Source organism: Tyto alba, unplaced genomic scaffold (assembly GCF_018691265.1).
Source record: "Tyto alba isolate M040663 unplaced genomic scaffold, T.alba_DEE_v4.0 Super-Scaffold_19, whole genome shotgun sequence".
In the NCBI taxonomy this organism is placed as follows: Eukaryota; Metazoa; Chordata; class Aves; order Strigiformes; family Tytonidae; genus Tyto; species Tyto alba.
This window is the reverse complement of record NW_024881281.1, coordinates 1,237,530-1,259,564: the sequence shown is the minus strand read 5'-3', so window position 1 is coordinate 1,259,564 and position 22,035 is coordinate 1,237,530. Positions and strand designations below refer to the sequence as shown.

At 38.9% G+C, this 22,035-nt stretch overlaps 1 protein-coding gene across 4 annotated transcripts in view; it reads left to right on the top strand.

Annotated features, from left to right (window-relative positions):
- The window catches only part of NLK (nemo like kinase), a 66,852-nt gene that overhangs the window by 23,642 nt on the left and 21,175 nt on the right, over positions 1-22,035 (top strand). For all 4 annotated transcript variants that reach the window (XM_033004800.2, XM_042791403.1, XM_033004799.2 and 1 more), the window contains 2 exons: positions 10,741-10,870; positions 12,469-12,524. In XM_033004800.2, the coding sequence (XP_032860691.1) occupies positions 10,741-10,870; positions 12,469-12,524 (186 nt within the window). The remainder of the gene's footprint in view (positions 1-10,740; positions 10,871-12,468; positions 12,525-22,035) is intronic.

The following is a 22,035-nucleotide window of genomic DNA, read 5'->3' as shown; positions in this document are numbered from 1 at the left end:
ATGCTTAAGCTGTCACTGTTACCGGAGAAGCAGTCTGTCTGTCTTCCCCTTTGTCTCAACTACTTATTTTCCTACTTTCTGCTTCATTGTGCCAGCACAGCTGTTTGTGTGGCCACACGGTGAGCCAGATCTGGGAGCCCAGCAACAACTATTAACCAGGTTAAGCATGCCTCTCTTAGAACCTTAGGTTGGAAAGTTGACTTTTAGGCTACTAAAGTTAGACAAAATGATTTAGCATTTGAATAATTTAACTTCCATTAAGAATTGTCACAAAGCTTTAAAATGTATTTTATGTGAGTTGGTGAACACCACCACTGGCAGTCAGGAACTGTTTTGGAGGGTGAACTCTTCAGTCTTTGACTGGAAAAAATAATTCTGTTTATTAGACAATGTCACTGGAGAATCTAGAACATTAGCTTTGTCCTGTCTCACTTGTATTTGAGTGTTTATAATAGTGGAATTGTTAAAGCAGCTACTTTACATTGCTTAAAAACTCAGTATATGTGTATAAATTTTCTTTTTATTCTTCAGTAAGAAATCTATTGTTAAATGTACATACATACTTTGGTTTATTTTCTCAATGATTTCACACACAATGTGCGTGCTTTCCTCACCCCTCCCCTCTGATATCAAACAGACCATTAAATGTTGCTGATCAGTTTTTGTCGTGTTTTGGTAGGGCTCTTTGCCTGTGAATAATTCTGCAGAGAACAGCTGCACTGGATCTGATGGCCTATTCCTGTGTGTAAGCTTTATGTACCCACCCAGACATTGCCCAGATAAGTGATCTGATAACTGCACACCCTCTCCCTGCCCTTTCACTTCAGTCTTGGGAATCTTTTGGTTTTGTGAACTTTTCTAAAGGATTTTTTTATTTAATCCATGCTCAGATATATTTTGAGATATGCCAAGATATGATTGATTGCAATACCGTGTACTGAAAAAGTCGTGTATTGGGTATCACATGCCCTTGAATATGAGCTGCATTATTTGTTTAAAAGTGGTATATCAAATATGCTTGGGTGAGCAGCTGAAATGCTTGTGGGACCAGGTTTGTTATATATCTTAGAGTAAGGCTTTCTGGAAAAAGTCTGCGTGATTAGGAGTCAAGCAACCGAGAAAAAAAGTTCACTGACTAGTAAGAAAACCTTGGAAAGTAATCCTATTAAGTCCCTCCCTTCTGATAAGTCCTGATGTAAATTTATAGGTATTCTCTTATAAACATAAGGGAAGGTTCACTTCCCTCTTAGAGCAAACTCCATCAGCAGTTTCCCACACCGCCCCTGAGAACATTCCTTCATTATCTTACTTCTGTGTAGTAATTGCCATGGAGTAGTCACAAACTTGTTTTTCTACCAGTTGAAACTATAGAGCAATGTGTATGCGTTGACTTGGATTCAGAGAGAGAAGAAGTTACTGTCGGCATAGTCTCCACGTGGATAATTTGCCATCAACATGGTAGAGAGTTGTGAAAGACTTATAATGCGTAATTGAAAAGGCTAAATGCCTGCAAGGATTCTTTGAGATAAGAATTGTCCTTGAAAACATTTTAACTAGGGGTCTGGATTGTATCATTAATCCTTTCTGTAGTTCTATTACTCTTTAAAATTTTATTATTTCTGGAGTGACTAGCCTGCAATGTAAATAGAAGCTACAGTTTTTGTAAAGTATCTTTTTTTCTTGGTATGTTTTATGTCAGACTCTTTTAAAAAACTTTTTATGCCGTTCTTAAATATAATATGACATACATACAATCACCAAAAAGAAGAGTTTTCTGATGGATAGAAGCGTGGCCCTTCTACGTAGGGCACTCAGCTGCCGTCCCCGTTTCCACCTCCCACCAAAGCATCGCGCCGCCTTGCCCTCTGCCCAGCCGTGTGCTCGGTCGCGCCCCGGGGGCGGTGCGGCTGTGGGGTGACTTGGTTCTGCGTGCCGTGCGTTCACACCAGCTCCGCCTGCACGGGGCTGCTGGGCCCCCCCGGCCCCGCTGCCCGCCGCCGCCCGCGCTTGCACGAGACCCAGCAGTGTGCAGCCAGCCCGTCGCAAAGCGCCTGCCCGAGGACGGCTTCTTAACTTGCCCGTTGAAAGGACAAACCCCTTTTACCTGGGTCAGCCCTGTTGTACCTGTGATGGTTTGGAGACACAGGGCTCGGGTGCCTGCAGGCTGGCCTGCCTCCCTGCACTGCTTTGCTCTGGTGCCACCAGAGTGCTGGTTTTCTAGTGAAAAATATCACCTGCAAAGTCAGCTTGGCCACCGGTGACGCACCACTGAATGGCTGCTCTAGAGAAAGGTAAAAGTGTTCTCGTAGATTGACTATCTTTTAAAGAAAAGGTAAACCAAAATAAACAATATAGTTCCTCTTGTTGTGCAGCAGGCAGGTGTAGGTTTATTAGTGAATGCAGGGCTAGATATGGAAGAGTTAAACAAGATGGACCATAAGTGCCTTGCAGCCTTTGGGAAATACATTCTCGTTAGGTGGAGAAAGTTTAGCTTTCAGCTTGATTGAGTGTTTGATGAAGGATTTTGCAAAATTTTGGTATCTGAAAAAAATGGGCAGTATTTCAAGAGCAACATTTCTGTCTCATGTTAAGCATTCAAATATTGTGTGGTCTTGATTCTTTTTTTTACAAGAATCAAAGTCTGAAATAAGAGAAATTGTCTTGTTTACCTGTATCTTAATCTCTTTACTTTCATGTTTGTGTTTCTTTTCTTTCTTTTTCACTAGAAGGATCATTTTCCTCATATTTATAAAAAGGGAGAACTGACTGAACTGACGTTACAGAGGAAACAAGCTGTTCAGAATAACAGCATGTTATTAAATACATTAAGAAATCAAGAACAGAGAAACAACCTTCTGTAACATTTTGGATATAGTAGTCTTGGTGTTACCTGTACTGGTAGGTGATACTGTTACAACAGGCTTTTTTAAGTGACTGAATCATGAAGCCAGTTAGTTTAAGTGGAAATTAATATAAATGTTTTCTTTGTTTTCTCACATTCCTCTTAAGTACTAAAAACTTGGCAAGGTGACAGGGAGAGCATCTTCTACCAAATTTTTTTGAATTTTGCAAAATATATTATTTGACAATTTTTACAACTTAATCTTCTACCGATTCTGTGTAGGTAAAGTGTGAGTGACAAGGGGAGGCAACTGGCTGCTGTTGACAGCCCCCCGCGAAAGGAGGGGGTCGTGACCCAGGTTGGATTAATGAACACATAGCCAGGCAGCCCGCTCCTCTGACAGTGACTGAACCACTGGTGTGAGCACCAGTTAATTGTGCTGAAAGGCTTGTAATTGCTGTGAAAGCCAAACATTTGACTTGGTTTAATAGTATTAAAAGTAGCTTTTACCATGGCTTTTACAGTATAATAAAGAATCCTTAATGACTGGCTGTTCTCACAGAAACATCTGAAATCATATAATTCTTCAAGGCACGATTAAAGCCTAACTAGGTCTTCCCTGATGTTTCCCCCATCCAAATTATATTTATTAACTTATTTTTTGCCCCATACCTATGTATATTTTTTTGCCAAGTTATTTTTGGTTTAAATCTCGGTCTCTTATCTCTTTATCCCCAGCTACAGTTGATGCTTAATAAGTGAAACCTTTGCAGACTTCAGTAGTAGCTTGAAAGAGCGCCCCATTGACTCTGTGCCGAGTGATGGATAGATTCCCTGCCTGCTGTTCACTTTACTGCTAGATTCACCTAGGGTGTAATATCCTAACAAAGCAGAGGAGGGAATTGAAATGTGTTCTTCTGAGAACAGCAGTAAGTAAAGCTGCCTTTCTAGTTGTTCTCTCAATTAGCTCCTAGGAGATTTTCATGCTTTTCAGTTTCTCTTGGGGATATGTGACCTGATAGCATATCGCTATAAATAATTATTTTACTAGTATCAAAGTAGGTACTGTACACAAACACAAAGCAACATTTCCAGCATCTGTATTGGATGCCATAAATACCAGTTTTTCAGAGAGGCTGCTTCTTTCTTTCTCTCCTTTTTCGGTTCTTCTTTGGAATGCAGTCCTGACATTTCTGATCTTCATAACTTTGATTGTTAGTTTTGTTCTGCCCCTTGAAGTGAAATTGCTAGTGAGTGGTATAAAGCTCACAAGCTAAGGCAAGGAGGTGAGGAGCAGTGTGAAATAGTAGCAGCAATGGGAGAAAGAGTAGAGGAATTGCTTTCAAACTGGATATTGCAAACGATCATTACTTGTTTGTAGAAGTGGGTTATTTAAAAGAAAAAAGAAACTGGCCTTAAATGCATATGCCACTGCAACCCCATCTAACTCATTCTTTTATCAGAGACTACAACGGGAGCACTAGGGAAAGACTATTCACCTAAACCAATTTTTATTGTATGGAAGCATTTGAAAAAACAGAGCAGACATACCACGCCTTGCATACATAGCTGTGATGAGCTTTAACAGTTCTGCAGTACATGTAGCTCTTTTTGTTTTTTTAAAATGGGTTCCACAGCTAGTAAAAGTGAGCATCAATAAATCCGTGGTAGCTATTGATATAAATCAGAGTTTTGTATTATTTTATTAAAGACCAACCATTTTTTCAGATCTTTCACTCTCACTAATGAGGCTGTGACAGCTACATCCATGGGAGAAGTGTAAGAATTAATAGGACACTGATGTTCCCTGATACCCTTTGCCTGATTATGTTCTGACTTAACAGAATTTAGTATTCCTGGGTAAGTGTCATTGTGGATATTAAACTAAAGATCTGTGGTACTTTGAGGTACAAAACACTGTCAGTTTTCTCAAGTGAGGCTCAGCAACAGAAGAGGCTTGGGAATAAGTACTCCAGAGTTTTAAGCATGTACCTTCAGTTGGAGAGAAAAAGATGGATATCCATTTCACATTTCTGGGGATAATGGTTGAAAGGATTTTTTGGCATTCAGAAACTACCTTCATATCCATATAATCTTTCTAAGGTAATTATTTATTCCAAAACATTTCTTCTGAAAGGTTTTATTTTTTTTGTCATTTTTCTGTTGTGACGTTTTTGTTTTTTGTTTTTTTTTTTTTTTGTTTTTTTTTTTGATAAGGGATTTAGGAAGGAGGTTAGACAAAGTACGGACTTAATACCAATAGGAAAAAAAGTTTTGCAGTTTGTATTACTGTTCATATGCAATTAACATTGATTTATTAGAACTTTAACTTAGACAGCTGTAAACTGCCTCATGACTTTCTGTAGACCACATACAAACTTACTCAACTGTAGATGGTCAACATTCACATCCTAAAATTTATTTCCAATCTGAACTAGTTTTTGTAAAAGCTGACTGTTGAATTGTTGGGTTTATGTGCAACTAGCATCATTTCATAGCAGTACAGCTGAAGAAAGCAAGTGTTTCAAATCCATCAAAAATTCTATTTTAGGTATCTTTTTACAGTGACTTCCACTTCACATTTTCTGGTTTTCATTTGTCTATTGGAACTCCAGAGATTACTTTCTCTTAATTTGTGTTTTGGATGTGGTTTTAAAACTTTGAATATATTACTTTCACAGTCTTGACCCGTGTTGCCTCCCTTGCTGCTGGTAACACAGCGCAGAGACAACTGGAAGAAGCAGCATGTGTGCTTTTGGCCGTGGTTGCAACATGTAGATGTCATTTAATTTAGGTGATGAGGGCAGACTGCTTACTTTAAACAGTTGTTATGGCTTACTTTAAAAATTGTCACAGGCACAACTACAGAGGCAGTGTAATTGAAAATCACTGAATGCTAGTAACTTCATCTTTAGTGCTATTCTGTATTATAACACGTCCATATTTTCAGGTAGTGTGAGAGGAGTACTTGTGTTCTTCTAAAATAATGTATTGAATTTCAGACTTTGCCTGAAAATGTTTCAGGTTACTCTTCTGAAACTGAGTTCTGTTATTCTGTTTTAATATTTTATTAGAATTGGGAGTGGCTATTTTAATCTATAATTCAATTAAAAGGACACCTTTTGAGGTCTTCTGGTAATTTAGTGTGGAGGCATGGCACGATCTGAAGAGTATACGTGAGTGTAGGTTATAGTGTTTAATAGTTTGACTAATAAAATGTTAGCAGTTTTTGCTTTAAATTTCATTTTATTAGATAGGACTATGTACATTGATTTGGTATGGTGAAAATCAGGTGTTTTTTAGTATTTGCGTTAAAAACACAAAATACGTAATATTTAAATAATTTGTGTGCAGTTGAGTTTGACAAGTAAGTGGTCGTGAGGGCAGAGACGTTCTGAACAGGGTCATTTTCACTGGAGATGGTGGGAGCTGCCCTCCGAGCTGTTCGCTATCTGTACAGCCTGCGATTCATTAGCTAATACAGATGGGATAACCCCTGTGTTGCAGAACCAGAAGAGCTCAGCCCAGCCAGCCTTTCAGCAACAAAGAAATAAAAGCATTCCTCTGTAACAGGCTTCAGCACTTATCTCTGTTCTCTGGTACTGTTTGTGCTGAACCAAAGCAGCTGCTACCCTGAGTTAAGAGAGAACAAACTCAACATGGCGTGAAATTACTGCACTTCCATTCACATTCATTAGAGTTATATTGTTACCAGCTACAAGCATGACTGGTCTTTGCATGAATAATTACAAGAAATGCTACTTTGTGAGTTTTACCTTAAAACATTAACAAGACACAATGCAAACTTTGAAACCATGTGTATTATGGTCCATCTAATAATATATATTATTGCAGTCTTCTTGTCAATCGCTGGAATAATATTTAAACTGAGAAAATTTGGAAGAAGGCAGATAGGAAGTTTCTCAACAGAAATATGGTTAAAAGGCGGCTATTAAAAATAACTCCAAAAGATCTTGAGTGTAGGTTCCCAAAGCTGTGCTGCTGCTACTAAAACATGCAACCTCTGAGATGCTTGTCATGGGGAGGAGAACTGGTGTCCAAATCCTCGAGTACCAAGCAGGCGGTTCCCCCTTACCCAGTTAGAAGTGAACCGGCGAGCGAGTGGAAACTTGTTTTGGTATTTATTCCCCCTCCAGCAGATCAGTTGCAGCCCAGCTGGCGATAGGTTGAATTTCAGGAACCGCTCGGTCGCCTGCCTTCGGCTCAGAGTCATCTTGGTGCTGCTGCAGCAGCGAGACCTGAACACGGCTAAAAATCCGCTGCGTCCGTAGTAGTGGGCCTGCGTGTTATCTCTGTGCCCTCAAATCCAGGGTGCGCTTTGTCTAAAAAGCCTTTTGGATGTTAGCAGTAAGGAAACACCTGAAGAGCAGAGAGGACTCTATGTGCTTTGTCAATCCAGCAGTGTAGAATTTTCTGCAACAGGTTTTGTTACGGTCTTTTGGTTCTTATTAGTACTTAAGCCCAAAACCAAAGACAATCTATTCTTGCTTCATTTTGGTTTTGCTTTTTTTTCTTTAAAAAAAGACTGCTGTTTTCCTTGACTGACTAATTGCGTGTTGTTCAAGCACTTTTTCAGTTTCTTATATCTGTTTTATGTAGATATGCAAGTTGTATGGCATGTCTGACCTGTTTATGAAATTTTAATACGTCAAAAATACCTAAGATTTCAGAACTGATTCTGATATGTTATTTGCTTGTTAACATTTACAAAATGGGTTATTTTTTGGTGACTAATTGGAGTGGTGTCTTTCTGTTGATAGTACTCAAATTCAGAAGCTGATTGCTATAGATACAGCCTAAATATACAACTAGGAGCTTAAAAAGCCTGTAAGCTTCTAAAGCTTACAGCCTCCTGGGCAAGAGGAAGAGTGTTTAGCAAACCCACCAGTTACCTGTAATTAGTGTTATGGAAATCAACTTCCTCTTGCTGTGAAGTCAAGGTGATGCCCAAGTTTCCGATGACAGATTTTTGTCAATCCTGGAAGGCTGCCTTACTTCTTTACGTGTCTGCCTTCAAAAATGTTGTTGTTTGTGACTTCTGATGGTTTGAGGTCAGTCTATTTCAGGTTCTATTAAACTGACATAATTTGAGATATAAAGCAAACAAAAAACCTATTAAATCGGTGAAGCTGCAGCTAATTTCTTCAATGAGGTATACCTACAGACAAATTACCATTGTTTTTTACTTTATGTTCTTTTTGTGTTGTACAGCCCCTGGACGTGATCAATGAAGATTTTTTTTTTAGTCTTTCTTTAGCGAAAGTTATATATGTCTACTGCACTAATTTATTACAGATAACAGAACTGGTAGAAGTAGATGTAAACTCTCTCAAATAAGCTGTCTGGATCTTAAGCATTGGTTTATTGTCTTAAATTGGATTAATTTTAGAGAATTAATTTGTTCACAGTGTAAAATAGCAATTGTGTCTAAAGAAAATTCTTTTGTTGTAGTTATGTTTTTTAGATATGTTTCTAAGGAAGAATAATGGAACAAATCCATGTATTTAAGTTTCTTCACCTCATTTAAAAAGAATTATAGAGTGTGCTCTAAATATGCTATAATATAGCATAATATAAATTTTGGTAATTTTAAATAAAATATTTTTCATAGCCAGGGTAGCTATTTAACTATTGTTTGCTGTACTGTTGAATATAATATAATTGAGGAAGGTACCTGTGGTCTGCTTAACTATTAGCAGTCATTTGGGAGAAACTTTCAAATTGTCCACGGTCTCGGGTCTTGCATTTGTATGATACTTAAGTGTATCATCATTGTGATCCACCGGTGGAATTTCTTCTGCAGCTGTGAATATCCTCTTGATAGCAGTGTTCTGTTGTGTGTGCACAGTGGTCAGCAATAGTGTCACAACTCCAAAGGAAAAAAATTAGTAATTCAGTAGCATCTGCAGTGTAATCAGTAAGGATTTTTATGAATAAAATTTTACAGCTTTGGTTTTGTAGCAAGAATATATCTACTTAATTTCCAAGAATTAGCAGCTTTTAAGTCTTTTACAGGTTAGAAGGTTGGTGGCTTGTCTTTTTTTTTAAAGCTGGTTAAAACTTGGCGGGGGCCAGAAATGCTGTCTTATAAAGAGAGAAGAATACCACTAATTAGCTGATCAGTGGTGCTTGACCTTGTGAGCAGTGGGAACTCTCAGCTCATGCTGGGATCAAATTTATATGAATCTGTGAGCCACTGCCTGGTACTGGCCCTGCTGTGTGTCATTCAGAATCTGCCTTTGCTGTAATCCCCAAGCTATGGGCCAGCCTGAAATGTCGCCTGCTCGTGATGAATAGTACCTTGTTTTGCAAATAGACTCACTGAGGTTAACCATCATCTGTGAATGAAGTTGCTATATAGTGTGAGGGAGGATGTTCCAGTCTGGCCAGCAGTGAGTGCTGAGTTGCAGTAACAGTGGATTTTCTGTAGCTCTTCCAGTTTTCATTCCCTTTCTTTCCAATTTGGGCTAGGGGCAAAGGTCCTGGAGAAAATAGGAAACATATTGTGCTTTAGAAGACCTTTTCCCATTCTTTTCAGCTCTGTGTTTCCCACCATAGAAATAGTCTGGTATCAACTCTCCCGAGTTGCGCTCTGCCCCTTATTTAAACCATAAATATGCAGTGGCTAGTAACAAGTGTTGTAGCCGAGTGTGGTGGGATAGTTCTCCTTTGACTCCCAACCCCTAGTGTCAGTGGCTACTTCTGACTTTTTTGGATTGATTGAATTGTTTTGTGTTTTGAAGTCAGATGTGGTACTTGGAGATAAGGCAGATATTTGATTACTCCATTCTAATTTTTTATTTAGATGCTTAAAACAACATGGACCGGAGACAAAAGAAGCAGCCTTCTGTGTTGTCTGTAGGAGAGTCACGTGATAGACAGAAAAGCCGGCCACTTTTTAACGACAAATGTAGTCGTCAGGGCACATAGCTGGATGTAGCTTCTTATGTGGTTATGGCATCGCACTGAGAAGAAAGTTATTTTGGTCATCCCAATAAGAATCTGCAGAAAAAAACCTGAAGGCTTCCTGGCAACTGAAGATCTAGAAACCCTGTTTCATAGTGAGGTTTGAGAAGCGTCACCTTAAAAACCATGACTGGGAATTGAGGCACCGTAATCTCCTTGCTCTAGTTTTATGGTTCTCATTAGAAAATTCTATTTTCAGAATCTAATTACTTTAAATTAAAATACTTGCCATGTGCAAAGCACCTTCTAATTTCTAAACTACTATACTTGCATCCCATAAGCTCTGTGGGAGAAAGACAGGTATCGTGCCTGTCTTACATTTGTGGAAAATTAGACACCATGTGCTGTTGCTTCTCCAGATGTAGTGATTTAGTGATAGACCCGGTAGTAGTCACACTTGCCAGTGTTCAGTCAGAAGGGGATTATTAATTTTTTTGCCCTCTTAGGAGAAGAAGCAGCAAACAGTAGAGCCAACAAAATCAAACCTGTGTAACCAAGAAAATGTTTTGCCCTTGATAAGATCTTTAGTGGGAGGTGAAGGAGATGTTTATCGTCGTACCTGCTCCTCAGCTCAAGGTGTTGATCTAACTTTGAGCTCCAGGCTGCGCCAGTGGCAGGCAGTACCTGCACTGCTGAACATGTGTCCAGCCACTCAGCAGCTACCAAGCTAGACTGGGTATGTGCATATAACTGCTAAGCAAAGAATAATCACACTACATTTAATGCAGACTCTGTAGTACAGTGTGTAATGCCCTTTTACAGTGTGTAATACTTTTTTCCCTAGAAGTGTCTTCACGTTATTTTGACTTACCGTCTAAGCTGAGAATGATAAGAATTCTAAAGTATTCTTTTCTGATTTAGAAAAGTTGTCTAACAGTAGTATGTGATGTTCTAAATCTTTTATTCTGTAGGTCAGTAACAGATCCACGAGATGGAAAGAGAGTTGCACTCAAAAAGATGCCCAACGTCTTCCAAAATTTGGTCTCTTGTAAAAGGGTCTTCCGGGAGTTGAAGATGTTGTGTTTTTTTAAGCATGACAATGTAAGTAAATTCAAAGTAATATTGAAGTCTTTTGATAAAGCCTAATTGTAAAATTGAGCTATCTATAACAGAAGTATTTTTTTCTTTTAAGTTACAGAATATCTAAAATGCTTTAAAAGCTCTCTAATTTTACCATTATCAGATTTCCTGGAAACTCATATTACTGTTGCAAACAGTATAAAAAATGAAATTATCAAGAATCTAAGGATATTTGTAATTTCCTTTCCAAAATGTTTGCAAATAGACAGGCAATACACTTCCACCTAATCTTATTTTAGGCTTCAGATAAATGTCAATCTGCTTTTGCTTCCAAGCTATTTCTCAGTCCATCTTCCTCTCCCCTTTGTTGGAGTTTATTGCACTCTCAGTTCTTCTAGCTGAGCGCTTGTACAAGCACTCCCAAATCTGCTTTGGGTAAAATCAGCTAGGTTAAGTTAAAACATTAAAAAAAATATTTGAATTGACCCATATGGTTGTGTCTGAAGCAAATCAAAGAGTACTTACAGAAGCTGTTCCACAAGTGCAACTGGATGTGGAAACCTCTCCCATCGGTGAGCGTGTTGGGAGTACTGCCTCTGCTAGCGGAATGGCATCAGGAAGTGGGTGTCCATTTCACAACCTTCATTCATTGCTTTTCCTCCTGTTTTAAAGTTTAGCTTTTTTTATCCGAGGGTATTACATTCCAAGAAAAATTTTATTTGTGGTTAAGCACTGGATTCAGAGAAGTGCTGCTGTTAGTGGGGCGCAAAAGAGGTGGACTGCCTTGCAAACTTGTACCAGATTGCTGAGCCTTCCCCTCTCCCCATCACCAGTCCGTGGGAGATGAAATCTGGGACAGGATTTCTTTTGAATTGGTGCCTTAAACTGCTCCTCACCGGATCTTTGTTATGGAAAGGATTTTACTGAGGACTATAAAATTAAATAAAAGCATCTCTATAAGCAGACAGAAGTTGAGCCTGATAACCACTGGAGTTTGTGTACTTCACCTAAATGTCACTAGGTATTCTTAGGACAGGCTCTGAAAGGCTACACCAAGGTAGTGTTTTTTCCTGGGAGGGTGTAAATTCTGTGCTGTTGCTTTTCTACTTTTTTGCCTTCCACAGAGAGCTGAGCTTCTGATTCACAATGTGGACAACTTTGGGTTTTGTAATTCCCATGTGGAAGCAAGGTGTCACAAAACTCTTAACGATGAAAGGCAGAATAAAGTGTAGTATCTCTTGCTTTTTCATTTCTTTGCTAGAATCACTTATTTCAAATATTTAATGGTTATATATATGTTTGAAGTGAACCAATTTTTATTGGGTAGTTATGCTTTTACTGGGTAGTTATGCTTTTAAGCTAGTGCTTGAACAGCTGGAAAAAGTTTATTGAGTTAAAAAAAAAAAAAAAAAAAGAGACAGACAGACCCTGAATGTACAGAATATCTGACTTGGTGGGCTATTAAATTCATGTATCTAGTGAGACAGAGTATTGGTCTGTTTGTCCGGGATAGCAATACAGCTAAGCTCTGTAAGAAAGGTGCAGTCTGACAGTCTTTTTCAAAGGAATTTGTTTTTGTTTGACTGGGATACGTCTTGATCTTGTGTGGTGTTTCCTAGGTACTCTCTGCCCTCGACATACTCCAGCCTCCACACATTGACTATTTTGAAGAAATGTATCCTAAATATAAAATAGAGCATCTTAATTGAGGTAGGTGTAATTTTCATTAGCTTAGAAACTGCAAGTAGTTGGTGGAATCTATGAAATAGCACTACAAAAACCTCGAGCCTGTGTCTGAACAGTTTTATTTAAAGAAGTGGATCTATAATACCAAGAATTCTTAGCTAATGTTAACATTGGAGGTGAAATAGTGCAGGATTGAACATGAAGCTTTGAATATGTAAGAGCCAGTAAATGCAGAGCATTGTGGTATTTACCAGCAGATACTGCTGCTGCTAATGGTGACTTCCCCAAAATATTTTTTTGAAAACTATACTAGTTAACTTCCTCTCTGTTATTAGTACCTTCAAATACTTTCTGGTGTTTTCAGAGAGTGCTACTGTCACATGCTTTGAAACCACGGAAGACTTTTCAGAGATGTTTCAGCAGACTAGTTGGGTTGTGGCTTTCCTTGTTCAGCCCCTGTCTTGATCAAGAAAACAGATTTCACACAGATCTGTGTGCTGATTAACGTGTCACTGATGCAAAGGTACATACTGTCTATGGGTAACTGTATTAGAAAATTGAGTTTTAGTGTATAACTTGACATGAGAATGTCATATTTTGTTCTGTTTTTTCCTTTTCAAACTTTGGGTTATCTTCTGGTTTTGGGGGCGGGAATTTCTGCATTCTTAAATACTGAAAAGTAAGTCATTGAGCTGGGTAGGCTCTTATAGACTCTAGTTGGAAGAGAAGTTCTGTGTCTCAAAGCTGGTTGTTTTAGTCCTTTATAAATTGCTAGGAAATGCTCTACTGCAATGAGTTAAGTACAGATTTTCATGGTACAGAAAGTATCTAGAACTACTGTGAGATTTAGAACAAAAAAAATACTTTAAACAGGGGTAATTCTGTTCTCTGTAGAGACTTCACTAGCTACAGACCAAGAATCGTAATAAAGATTGTCTGCCTAGATTGATCCCACTGTCTGTTCTCTTCTCTATGCTATTTTAAATATCCGACACACTAAGATCAATTTTTGGAGAAGTTTTTAGCTAATAAAAAATAAACTTGATAATTAGCACTGAATGAGATTATTTACTTATATTTTATTTTCTATGTGTGTAGGAAAAAGCTCTTCACATGACTCCTGCCCATAACCGTTTTACGATTTTTTGCAGAGTTCTGTGAACTATTCAGATGTTTTTACAACATGCTGTTAGTAACAAAATATCCTTCACAGACTTTAGGAAAGGTGGTATTATAGAGATCAGATAGTCAAATATCCTAACGCATTGACATTTCCATTATCACATTAGCATTTCAGTAAAGGGATCTGTGATACAGCTGAGGTCAGCTAATAGACTTCTGTGTTTTCAGTGGAAAACCCCAAAAGCAAACATTGAAAATTAAACTGAGTGCTGAATTGTTGAAAGCGAACACTTGAATCCTAACATATTCAATTATGTGTCATCTCATTATACTGCTGCTCCTTTTACAGCTTTGGTTTCAGTCTTTCAAAATTTAGAATTCACAACCAAACTGTGCAAATAAAAACTTCCTCCCAAAACCAAAATTGTTACCAAAATCTCCTTGTAAATCAGGCAGGGCACAATGAAATGTCTGTTATAAGCTTAACTAAGACACCTGCCAATCGATTTTTCATCTGAAAATGTATGCATGTACATTCAGAAGCATATATAAAGTGTTCAGATTGAGAATTAGGTTTATTTTCTAGAATTACATGTGTTTTATACAACCATGGTGGGATTTGAGAACTTTTTCTGTTACTTGGTTGCGTAGTAATAGTTTGGTTTAAAAAAAACCCCTAATGCAGTGTCCCACAGATGTCCCCATCATGTGTTCTGCTTCTTACAAGCAGCTTTATTTCATTGGTCTCTGTCTTCAGTGGAACTGCTTGAGGTTTGAGGGCACCAGCTTACTCTTATGGTTAGACTTTGGAAAGTTGCTTTTTGATTACTGATGGGTCTTAGCTGCTTTTTTGTATGACCCACTTTACAAGACAATTAATGGGTGGAAAATTGTCATTCTTTATTTTTAGATAAACTGAACTTTGTGAAATATGGTTTGATCTACTTATAATACCTTGAATTGATTGGTGAAGAAAGTAGGTGTATTTTAAACTCAGGGATTTTAACCAAAGTACAGCATGATTTGCTGATTGATAAACAAATTAATTGTTTGAAAATATTAATATACTATACCAGAGATTTTTCACGTGAATGTTAGAAAAAGTTCTTACATTTTGCTTTGATTTTTTTTCATATGAACAGCATATAAGTAGTCCTCACAAACTGAATTTGGTTATTTGCACTAGTTCAATGCCCTCATTTTATAACAAGTCATATGAGTTATAAATCAGATCTAGGTTAAGGATTATTCCTTTTGTGTAATTGTACAATCAAGAATATTTAAATGGGATAAGCTTATTTTTATGAGCTTAGCTACTGCCAAGTTTTGAAATAAAACCAGAAATGTTAGTTTCCTTTATGGTTAACTGATCTTAAGTCATTCTGACTAACATTTTATAGGGATGTCTTTTTTTCAGTCTGTTTGAATGTCTTGACTCTAATATTGGTAATAGAAGACTGTTCGCTTTGTGCAGTCTTCTTTCTCCTTTCTTTTGAAATAATTGCAGTAAGTGCCCTAATGACCCTTAAATTCATTAGAAGAATGAATGGCGTTTCAATTTGTATGCCCATTTTTAATTGCATGTGCTTTTGCTTACTGCAGTATAAGGAGAACTTATTTCAGATGCTTTTTAAGAAGATCAGGTAACTATATTCCATATTTGGGGGATGTAGTTGGAAAAGGTTCTTTTGTTGAGCCACTAGAATAGTCCCTAAAGATATTATAGTGATGTTCCATTTTTACAGTAAGGTATACTGACCAGTGATAAAAGTGTAAAGAGATTGAGTTGGTGCTGCTTGATTTCCTTTATTCTTTCTAAGAAGTTATAGTTCCCTTTTTGGGAAAAGAAAAAAAAAAAAAAGTAAAAGAATGACTAAAATGATAAGAATGATGTGTTGCAAATTAACTGGTAGGGTTAGTTTCAATTATTCAATGTCTCATAGATACTAGCAAGAATTGCAAAGTGTATTTTGTAAAGAGAACTCATAAAACTGACTTAAAATTTTGATGATAAATTAAAAGATTTCTTAGGAAACTGATGATGAATAAAGGAATTCTAATCTAGTGAGATTTTTATTTTCAAATGAAAATTCTGTGCAAACTCTTAGATTGAGATATAATTCGAATGAATAAAGAGGTCTTAGATTGAAAAATCTTTGTGAGCATTTAACATCTTATAAGGGTATTGATATTTTTGCCGATATCACCTCATGTGAAAATGAATAGATAACGGAGTATATATTATTCTGGGTGTCTGTCTTGAGAAAATAAATGAAAAAGAGGTTGTTCTTGAATTTTAGGTTTTTTGTGTTTGTCATTAAGTTCATCATTAAGCTGAAGTTCAAGGCTTATCCCTTCAATCATCAATTTTACCTTGGTGGAACAGAAATATAATCCCTGTTACTCAGCAGTGGATGATGACTTGGTTCTGTTGTATGCCTGTGTCCCTCGGTAGACTGACCTAACTTTAAAGCACATCAGTTATAAAGCTAAATAGCGACTCACAGATTTTTCTAGAGCATCTAAAAAGCATTTCATTACAATCAACATATCTGTTAATTCTTGACTGAACTGATTTGTCAGTGTTAGGTTTATGGTTGGACTTTGATCTTAAAGGTCTTTTCCAACCTAAATGATTCTATGATTTATAGTTCTCTTTTTTTCCAATAACAAAATCTTCTGTAATTGCTTGTAATATTGAACTTTGCAACTGAAGATACACAAGCGTTCTAAGAACTAACCTAAATTTCTATAGTAACTTTTTGAAAACTTTTTCTATTAAAGTAAATATTAGAAGCAACTGAGAAGACATCACTTTTGTCAGTCTGGCCATACTGACTTGGAAAGACTTTAATACTAGTAAAACCAAAGGTGTGCAGCAGTTCCTTCCCATTGATGTTATTAAGAGGTGAAAGAACTGTTTTCTGACAGATTACGGAGTAAATCCCTCATATATCTAGGGTGGAGGAGGGTCGAGAGGGACAAGGTAAGATTTGGTTCCTCCAGCCAGTAAAAGGGACAATGACAACACTGTTGGGGGCCCACGTAGCGTATGCGCAGGCTTCGTGTTCCTTCACAGTGCCCTCAGAAAGGGTTTCCTTGTTTAGGTACCCCTCTGAAATGTCATCACGGCCAGTTCCTCTGGGCCAACACACAAACGTATTGAACAGGGGCCTGAAGGATTAAGAGGATTAGTATACTCTGCAGAAGGCTACGGGTTGCCGATGTGCAGCTGGTGACACAAGTTTACACTGTTGGGTCAGGCAGAATTGCAACTTAGATTCTCACTAGATATTCATGAGAAGAGAATAGCTTGAGGTACTTTCTACAGGTAATGAAAGTGTGGTGGTGCTATTGTCAAACCAGTAAACGTGCGAGGGAGCCCTAGATGTCTGCTTTAACGACCTGTGCGCCAGAACGGCTCTGTTCTTTCTGTAACACGAGGGGGCTTTTGCCTTGGGTTAAAATTTTGCTTTATTCAGCAGTGAAGTTGTAATACCTGTATTCCAGTATTTGCAAAATCTAGTTGAATAATATTGCCTGGAACTCAAAATATTTCCACAAGTATGCCCTGATATGAAATTATTTCTGTTGAGAAGATTGTATACACAGTGGAAAATACCAAGGAGATTTTCAAGTTGAATATCATGTATTGTTAGCAGTGATCTTTCAGGTAGAATCTGCTGGCAATGTGTACCTGATTGTCAATGATTCAGTAGAAAAAGAGTGGAATTTTCTGCTTTGTCTTTTTAATTTTGAACATTTTACAGGTGCTCAGTAAATTATCTTAATTCCTAATTTAAGGATTATGACTTGGTTTTTGAGCAACCTGAAATGACACCATGAGAGGAGGTTTTAAGATGTTAACTAGGAATTCTTCACACTGCATGTTTGACATTTGGTGTTACAGTTTTAAAAAAAAATCTGTTTAAAAAGTTATTCTACAAATAAATTATCAATGGTAGTTAGCAATTTATCCACAAATCTACTACTGATTAATCCATACTCCCCCTTGCACTGGTTTGCTTTTTTCTACTTACGGAAATATTTGATAATTTTACTGCATCTGTCTGCAAGCCCTGTAAAATATCATAATAGTGATCTGCAAGAAGTGCTTTGTAGCACAAATGCATTTCTCACTTGAATATCAAATTCAGGTAATCTCAAGACCAAATAATTAAATAACCAAGTGAAATTTTGAAACTAATACTGAAGTACTGGAGTTTATTTTTGTATTCTGCAGACTCTGTGCTGCCCTACCTCTGGGGAATGGCTCGCCGTTCCATTTCAGACACGTGTTTTTTACTGACACCAGAGAACCTGTATGTCTTACTCTGGCCAACCACGGCATACAGCCAAGAGACTTGTCCCAACAAGCCCATGTGCAAACTTGCAGGTCTGATACACCAAATGTATTTGTCTTTCCTGAAACAGAACTTTCGCAGCGTTCAAGCTTTGTTTTAGAAATACGTAGGTACAATTAGTTAGATGTGAAAATCAGTGGTTTTATTGTACAGAATACAAAATATGGTGCTACTGAACTGCAGGTGATTAATACCAAAGCCATTAACTCAGAGCTGATTGATGATGTGGTGCTTTTGTGGAACTCCAGCTCCTGGTGAGTTTTGAAACTGAGCAGGAGTGGGGCAGTGGGAGCTGCTGCTTCACCCAAGCGCTTCCCTCATTATAGCCCAGCTCGTTCAGGTTGAAAGGCTGATTCTTCTCTGTATTAGGAACTCGTCAAGAGCTTTGAATCCCTTACCTCACAGAGAAGGAAGATTCAGATGGAGTTTTGCTATTTTCTTCCTGGTATGAAAAACTCCGTTTTATTTTTTTCCCCTCACTCCAAAACCACGTCCCTCCGAAACATTTCTGATATTGACTGTCTATGGTCTTTGACACGGGCCGTAGATTGCCATTTCTATGTTGCATAATTAGAGGTGACGTGATGGCAAATATATCAGTAATTTTACCTATAGCAGAAAAGTCAGCAAATTTTAAGCATAAAAAATAATTTAGACAGGCACTAGATTCATTAACTTTTTTTGATTAATTATTGCACTATTTTTACATGAACCATGTCTTTTTTTTCATGTATTGGGTACTTTTATGAAATGAGGATGTTATAGAAGTATTCCTACTAGGAAGCTATAAAGTCTGTGAAGAGTTGGAAAAGAACATAGGTGGCATCACAAACTAAGCTTGATATGATCCTGATGTAGAAACAAGTATAAATGAAATGTAATAAAGTAGGAGAAAACCCCTTGTCCCCATTCTATAGAAAATCCTGAAATATATAAGAAAGAATTTTGGTTTTGTTTAAAAAAAAACATGTTTCTTACAGTATCATACAGTTAGACATCTCCACTCTGCTGTTAGCATCCAGTTAATCTACCTACCCCAGAACTTGTTCACAGAATACTGGCCTCTTCCTGGAAAAACAGTCTGTAGAATTGAGTTTTGAGGTATGCAGAGACCTAATAAAAAAGGACCCAAGTCATCATGAGAATACCACATCACCGAGTGAGTGTACTTTATTCCTTTTTAAAATTTGCTTGTCACTTTGTAAAATTTACCAACTCAGCTGGTCTCCAGGTCAACACAGTAAGTGAAGTTCTTTTGTGCCGTGCATTTGCCTTGATAATTATTCTGAAGCAAATTGGTACATTTGTAGTTCTAATTTTATACAGCTACTTAACTAATTACGGCTGTCAGTAGCAATTTTTATCTGGTAGTAGTGTTCAGCTTAGCTGAATATTACAGCTCCAGTGACCACCTCATAGCCAGCATATTTTATGGTTCGACTTAAAAAAGAAAACTGTAGGTACCTGTTTGAATAGTTGATTGAAGTCCCATAGAGTTTTTGTAGTTTGTTTTTGCTAAACATTTATAGTAGTGGCCAGAGTAAAGTCATTGACCCGCTTGGGTACCAGCTGTTTAAGAAGCTGCCACATTTCTAAAAGGCAGGAACATCAGGCTAGTGCTGCTTTTGCTCTTGTTTAGAGACCCTCATTAAATTATCTAGAGACAATAATCAGATAGCTGCTGTTCAAGTTAATGGCACCTCTGAGCCCCTGTCAAGAGAGCTTTATTTAATGCGCAACAGACCTGGAGTGGTGCAGGTGCCATTTCAGGCCCTCATTTAATTTAAGCTGCTTTAGTTGGCATGGCAACTAGTTGAGACATCTGGGAGACATTATGCTCGGGATTGAGATTTAGGAGGATTTGTGGTGTAGCAAAACAAAAATCTTATCATAATAAAGTGCAGAGTAATGCTTTTGGATTTTTTTAATATTTTACATTAAAAATGAAATGTAAAGATTTGCTGCAGCCATAAGGCAAAAGCCCAGTTTTAAAAGTCTGGTATTAATATTTAAGAGGGCCTTTGCAAAGGGAAAAGGAAAATTAGAGGACTGGAAATTGTGGTGTTGCAGAGTTGGGTTTTTCTTTATTAATTCTTTATGAATGCAATTTTAATTTGGGGTTGTTTTGGTCAAAAAGTTGGCAATATTTAATTAATATAAAATTAATTTTTGTGTGGTGTGCTGTTGGCAGATGATCAATTTGGCTGAGAGGGATTTGGCCAGATAGGGTTTGCAGAGCAACAGATGGAAGGAGGACGTGGATTAGGTAGAGATGAAAGAAAATGTAAGTTTTCTCTAGATTGTTGTAAGTGCAACGTGACCTGTGCCAATTAATTGGTGATAATGGTAAGAAGAAGTAGAAGTTTCTGCTGAAGCTGACTTGCTTACTGTGTTACCAAGAGATAAATATCTGAACTGAAGTCAGAGTTTGCTATTCTATTTCAGACTTAATATGTAGCAGAGCTGGTTATAAAGAACACTGAACCAACTGATAGGCTGCTACAGGATAATGGTCAGATTTAAAAACCAAACAAACCGAAACCCTCAGCACTGACCCAGTTAGCTTGGCTTTCAGAGGACAGGTCGGGGCACACTCGTGAAAATACCACCGCGAGGTCGATGAGTTCCTGAAGTTACCGGAGCTGGTGCGTGGCAGAGGCAGAGGGCGAGGAGAACCGCAGCGTGTAACTTCCTCGTGGGGGGCATTGCCGGGGTACCCCCAATCCTGCTGCAGAGCGGGGGGCATTGCCAGGGAACCCCCCGTCCCGGGGTACCCCCAATCCTGCTGCAGAGCAGGGGGCATTGCCAGGGAACCCCCCGTCCCGGGGTACCCCCAGTCCTGCTGCAGAGTGGGGAGCATTGCCGGGGTACCCCCAGTCCCGCTGCAGAGCAGGGGGGGCATTGCCGGGGTATCCCCTGTCCCAGGGTACCCCCAGTCCCACTGCAGAGTGGGGGGCATTGCCGGGGTACCCCCCGTCCCAGGGTACCCCCAGTCCCGCTGCAGAGCAGGGGGGGCATTGCCAGGGTTCCCCCAGTCCCACTGCAGAGTGGGGGGCATTGTCGGGGTACCCCCCATCCCAGGGTACCCCCAGTCCCACTGCAGAGTGGGGGGCATTGCCGGGGTACCCCCCAGCCCAGGGTTCCCCCAGTCCCACTGCAGAGTGGGGGGCATTGCCGGGGTACCCCCCATCCCAGGGTACCCCCAGTCCCACTGCAGAGTGGGGGGCATTGCCGGGGTACCCCCCAGCCCACACACTGGGCCCGGCCGGGGCATTGGGGCGGTGCTGCAGCCCGGCAGTCTGCCCACTGCTTTACCTGGAGCTGGGAATGAGCCTGGGGCACCACGGGCACTGCTGGACTGGGGCCTGGGAGATGCAGATTTATTTCTAACTCTCACCTTGATCTCTGGCGTGACCTGCAGCCTGCACTGCCCCTCTGCTGCATTTTTGTCTGGTTTGGGTGTTGCAGGGCTTGGTGTGTCTCCTAACGCCTAGCAGGGGTCTCAGTGAGAGGTTTCATACCTTGCTGTAAAGTGGGACTTCAGCTGGCAGATGGCTACCATGTTTTACCTTCTTCAGTCACAAATGTAATAATATCAGGGATTTTTGTTTCAAATACGACTGCTAAAGGTCGCTTTTAAAGCAGTAATGTTTCTTATTTATCAAGCTTGTTTGTTGTGAAAGTTGAAAATTCTCAGTATTGCAAGTTCAATCCTTCTTGAAAATTGGCGTGCTGTGGTTTTGCTTTAAACTGTTCTGAACTACAGCTCCAAAATCAAAACTCAATCTCCCAGTGTTGCTGGTGAGCAGAGTACAGCAGAGGCAGCTTCTCTGCAGCTTGATGGGCCCTTTCTGCATCGCTGCCCGGGGCAGAAGCTGCCTGTCGCTGACGGCCCGGCGCAACTCTGGGGCAGCCCGTGTCTGTAGGATCCCCAGTACTGATGGTAATGGGTTTTGCACGTGTTTTATTACTGTAACATATTCAGGAAATAGACGCTATGCTATTGATTTTGTG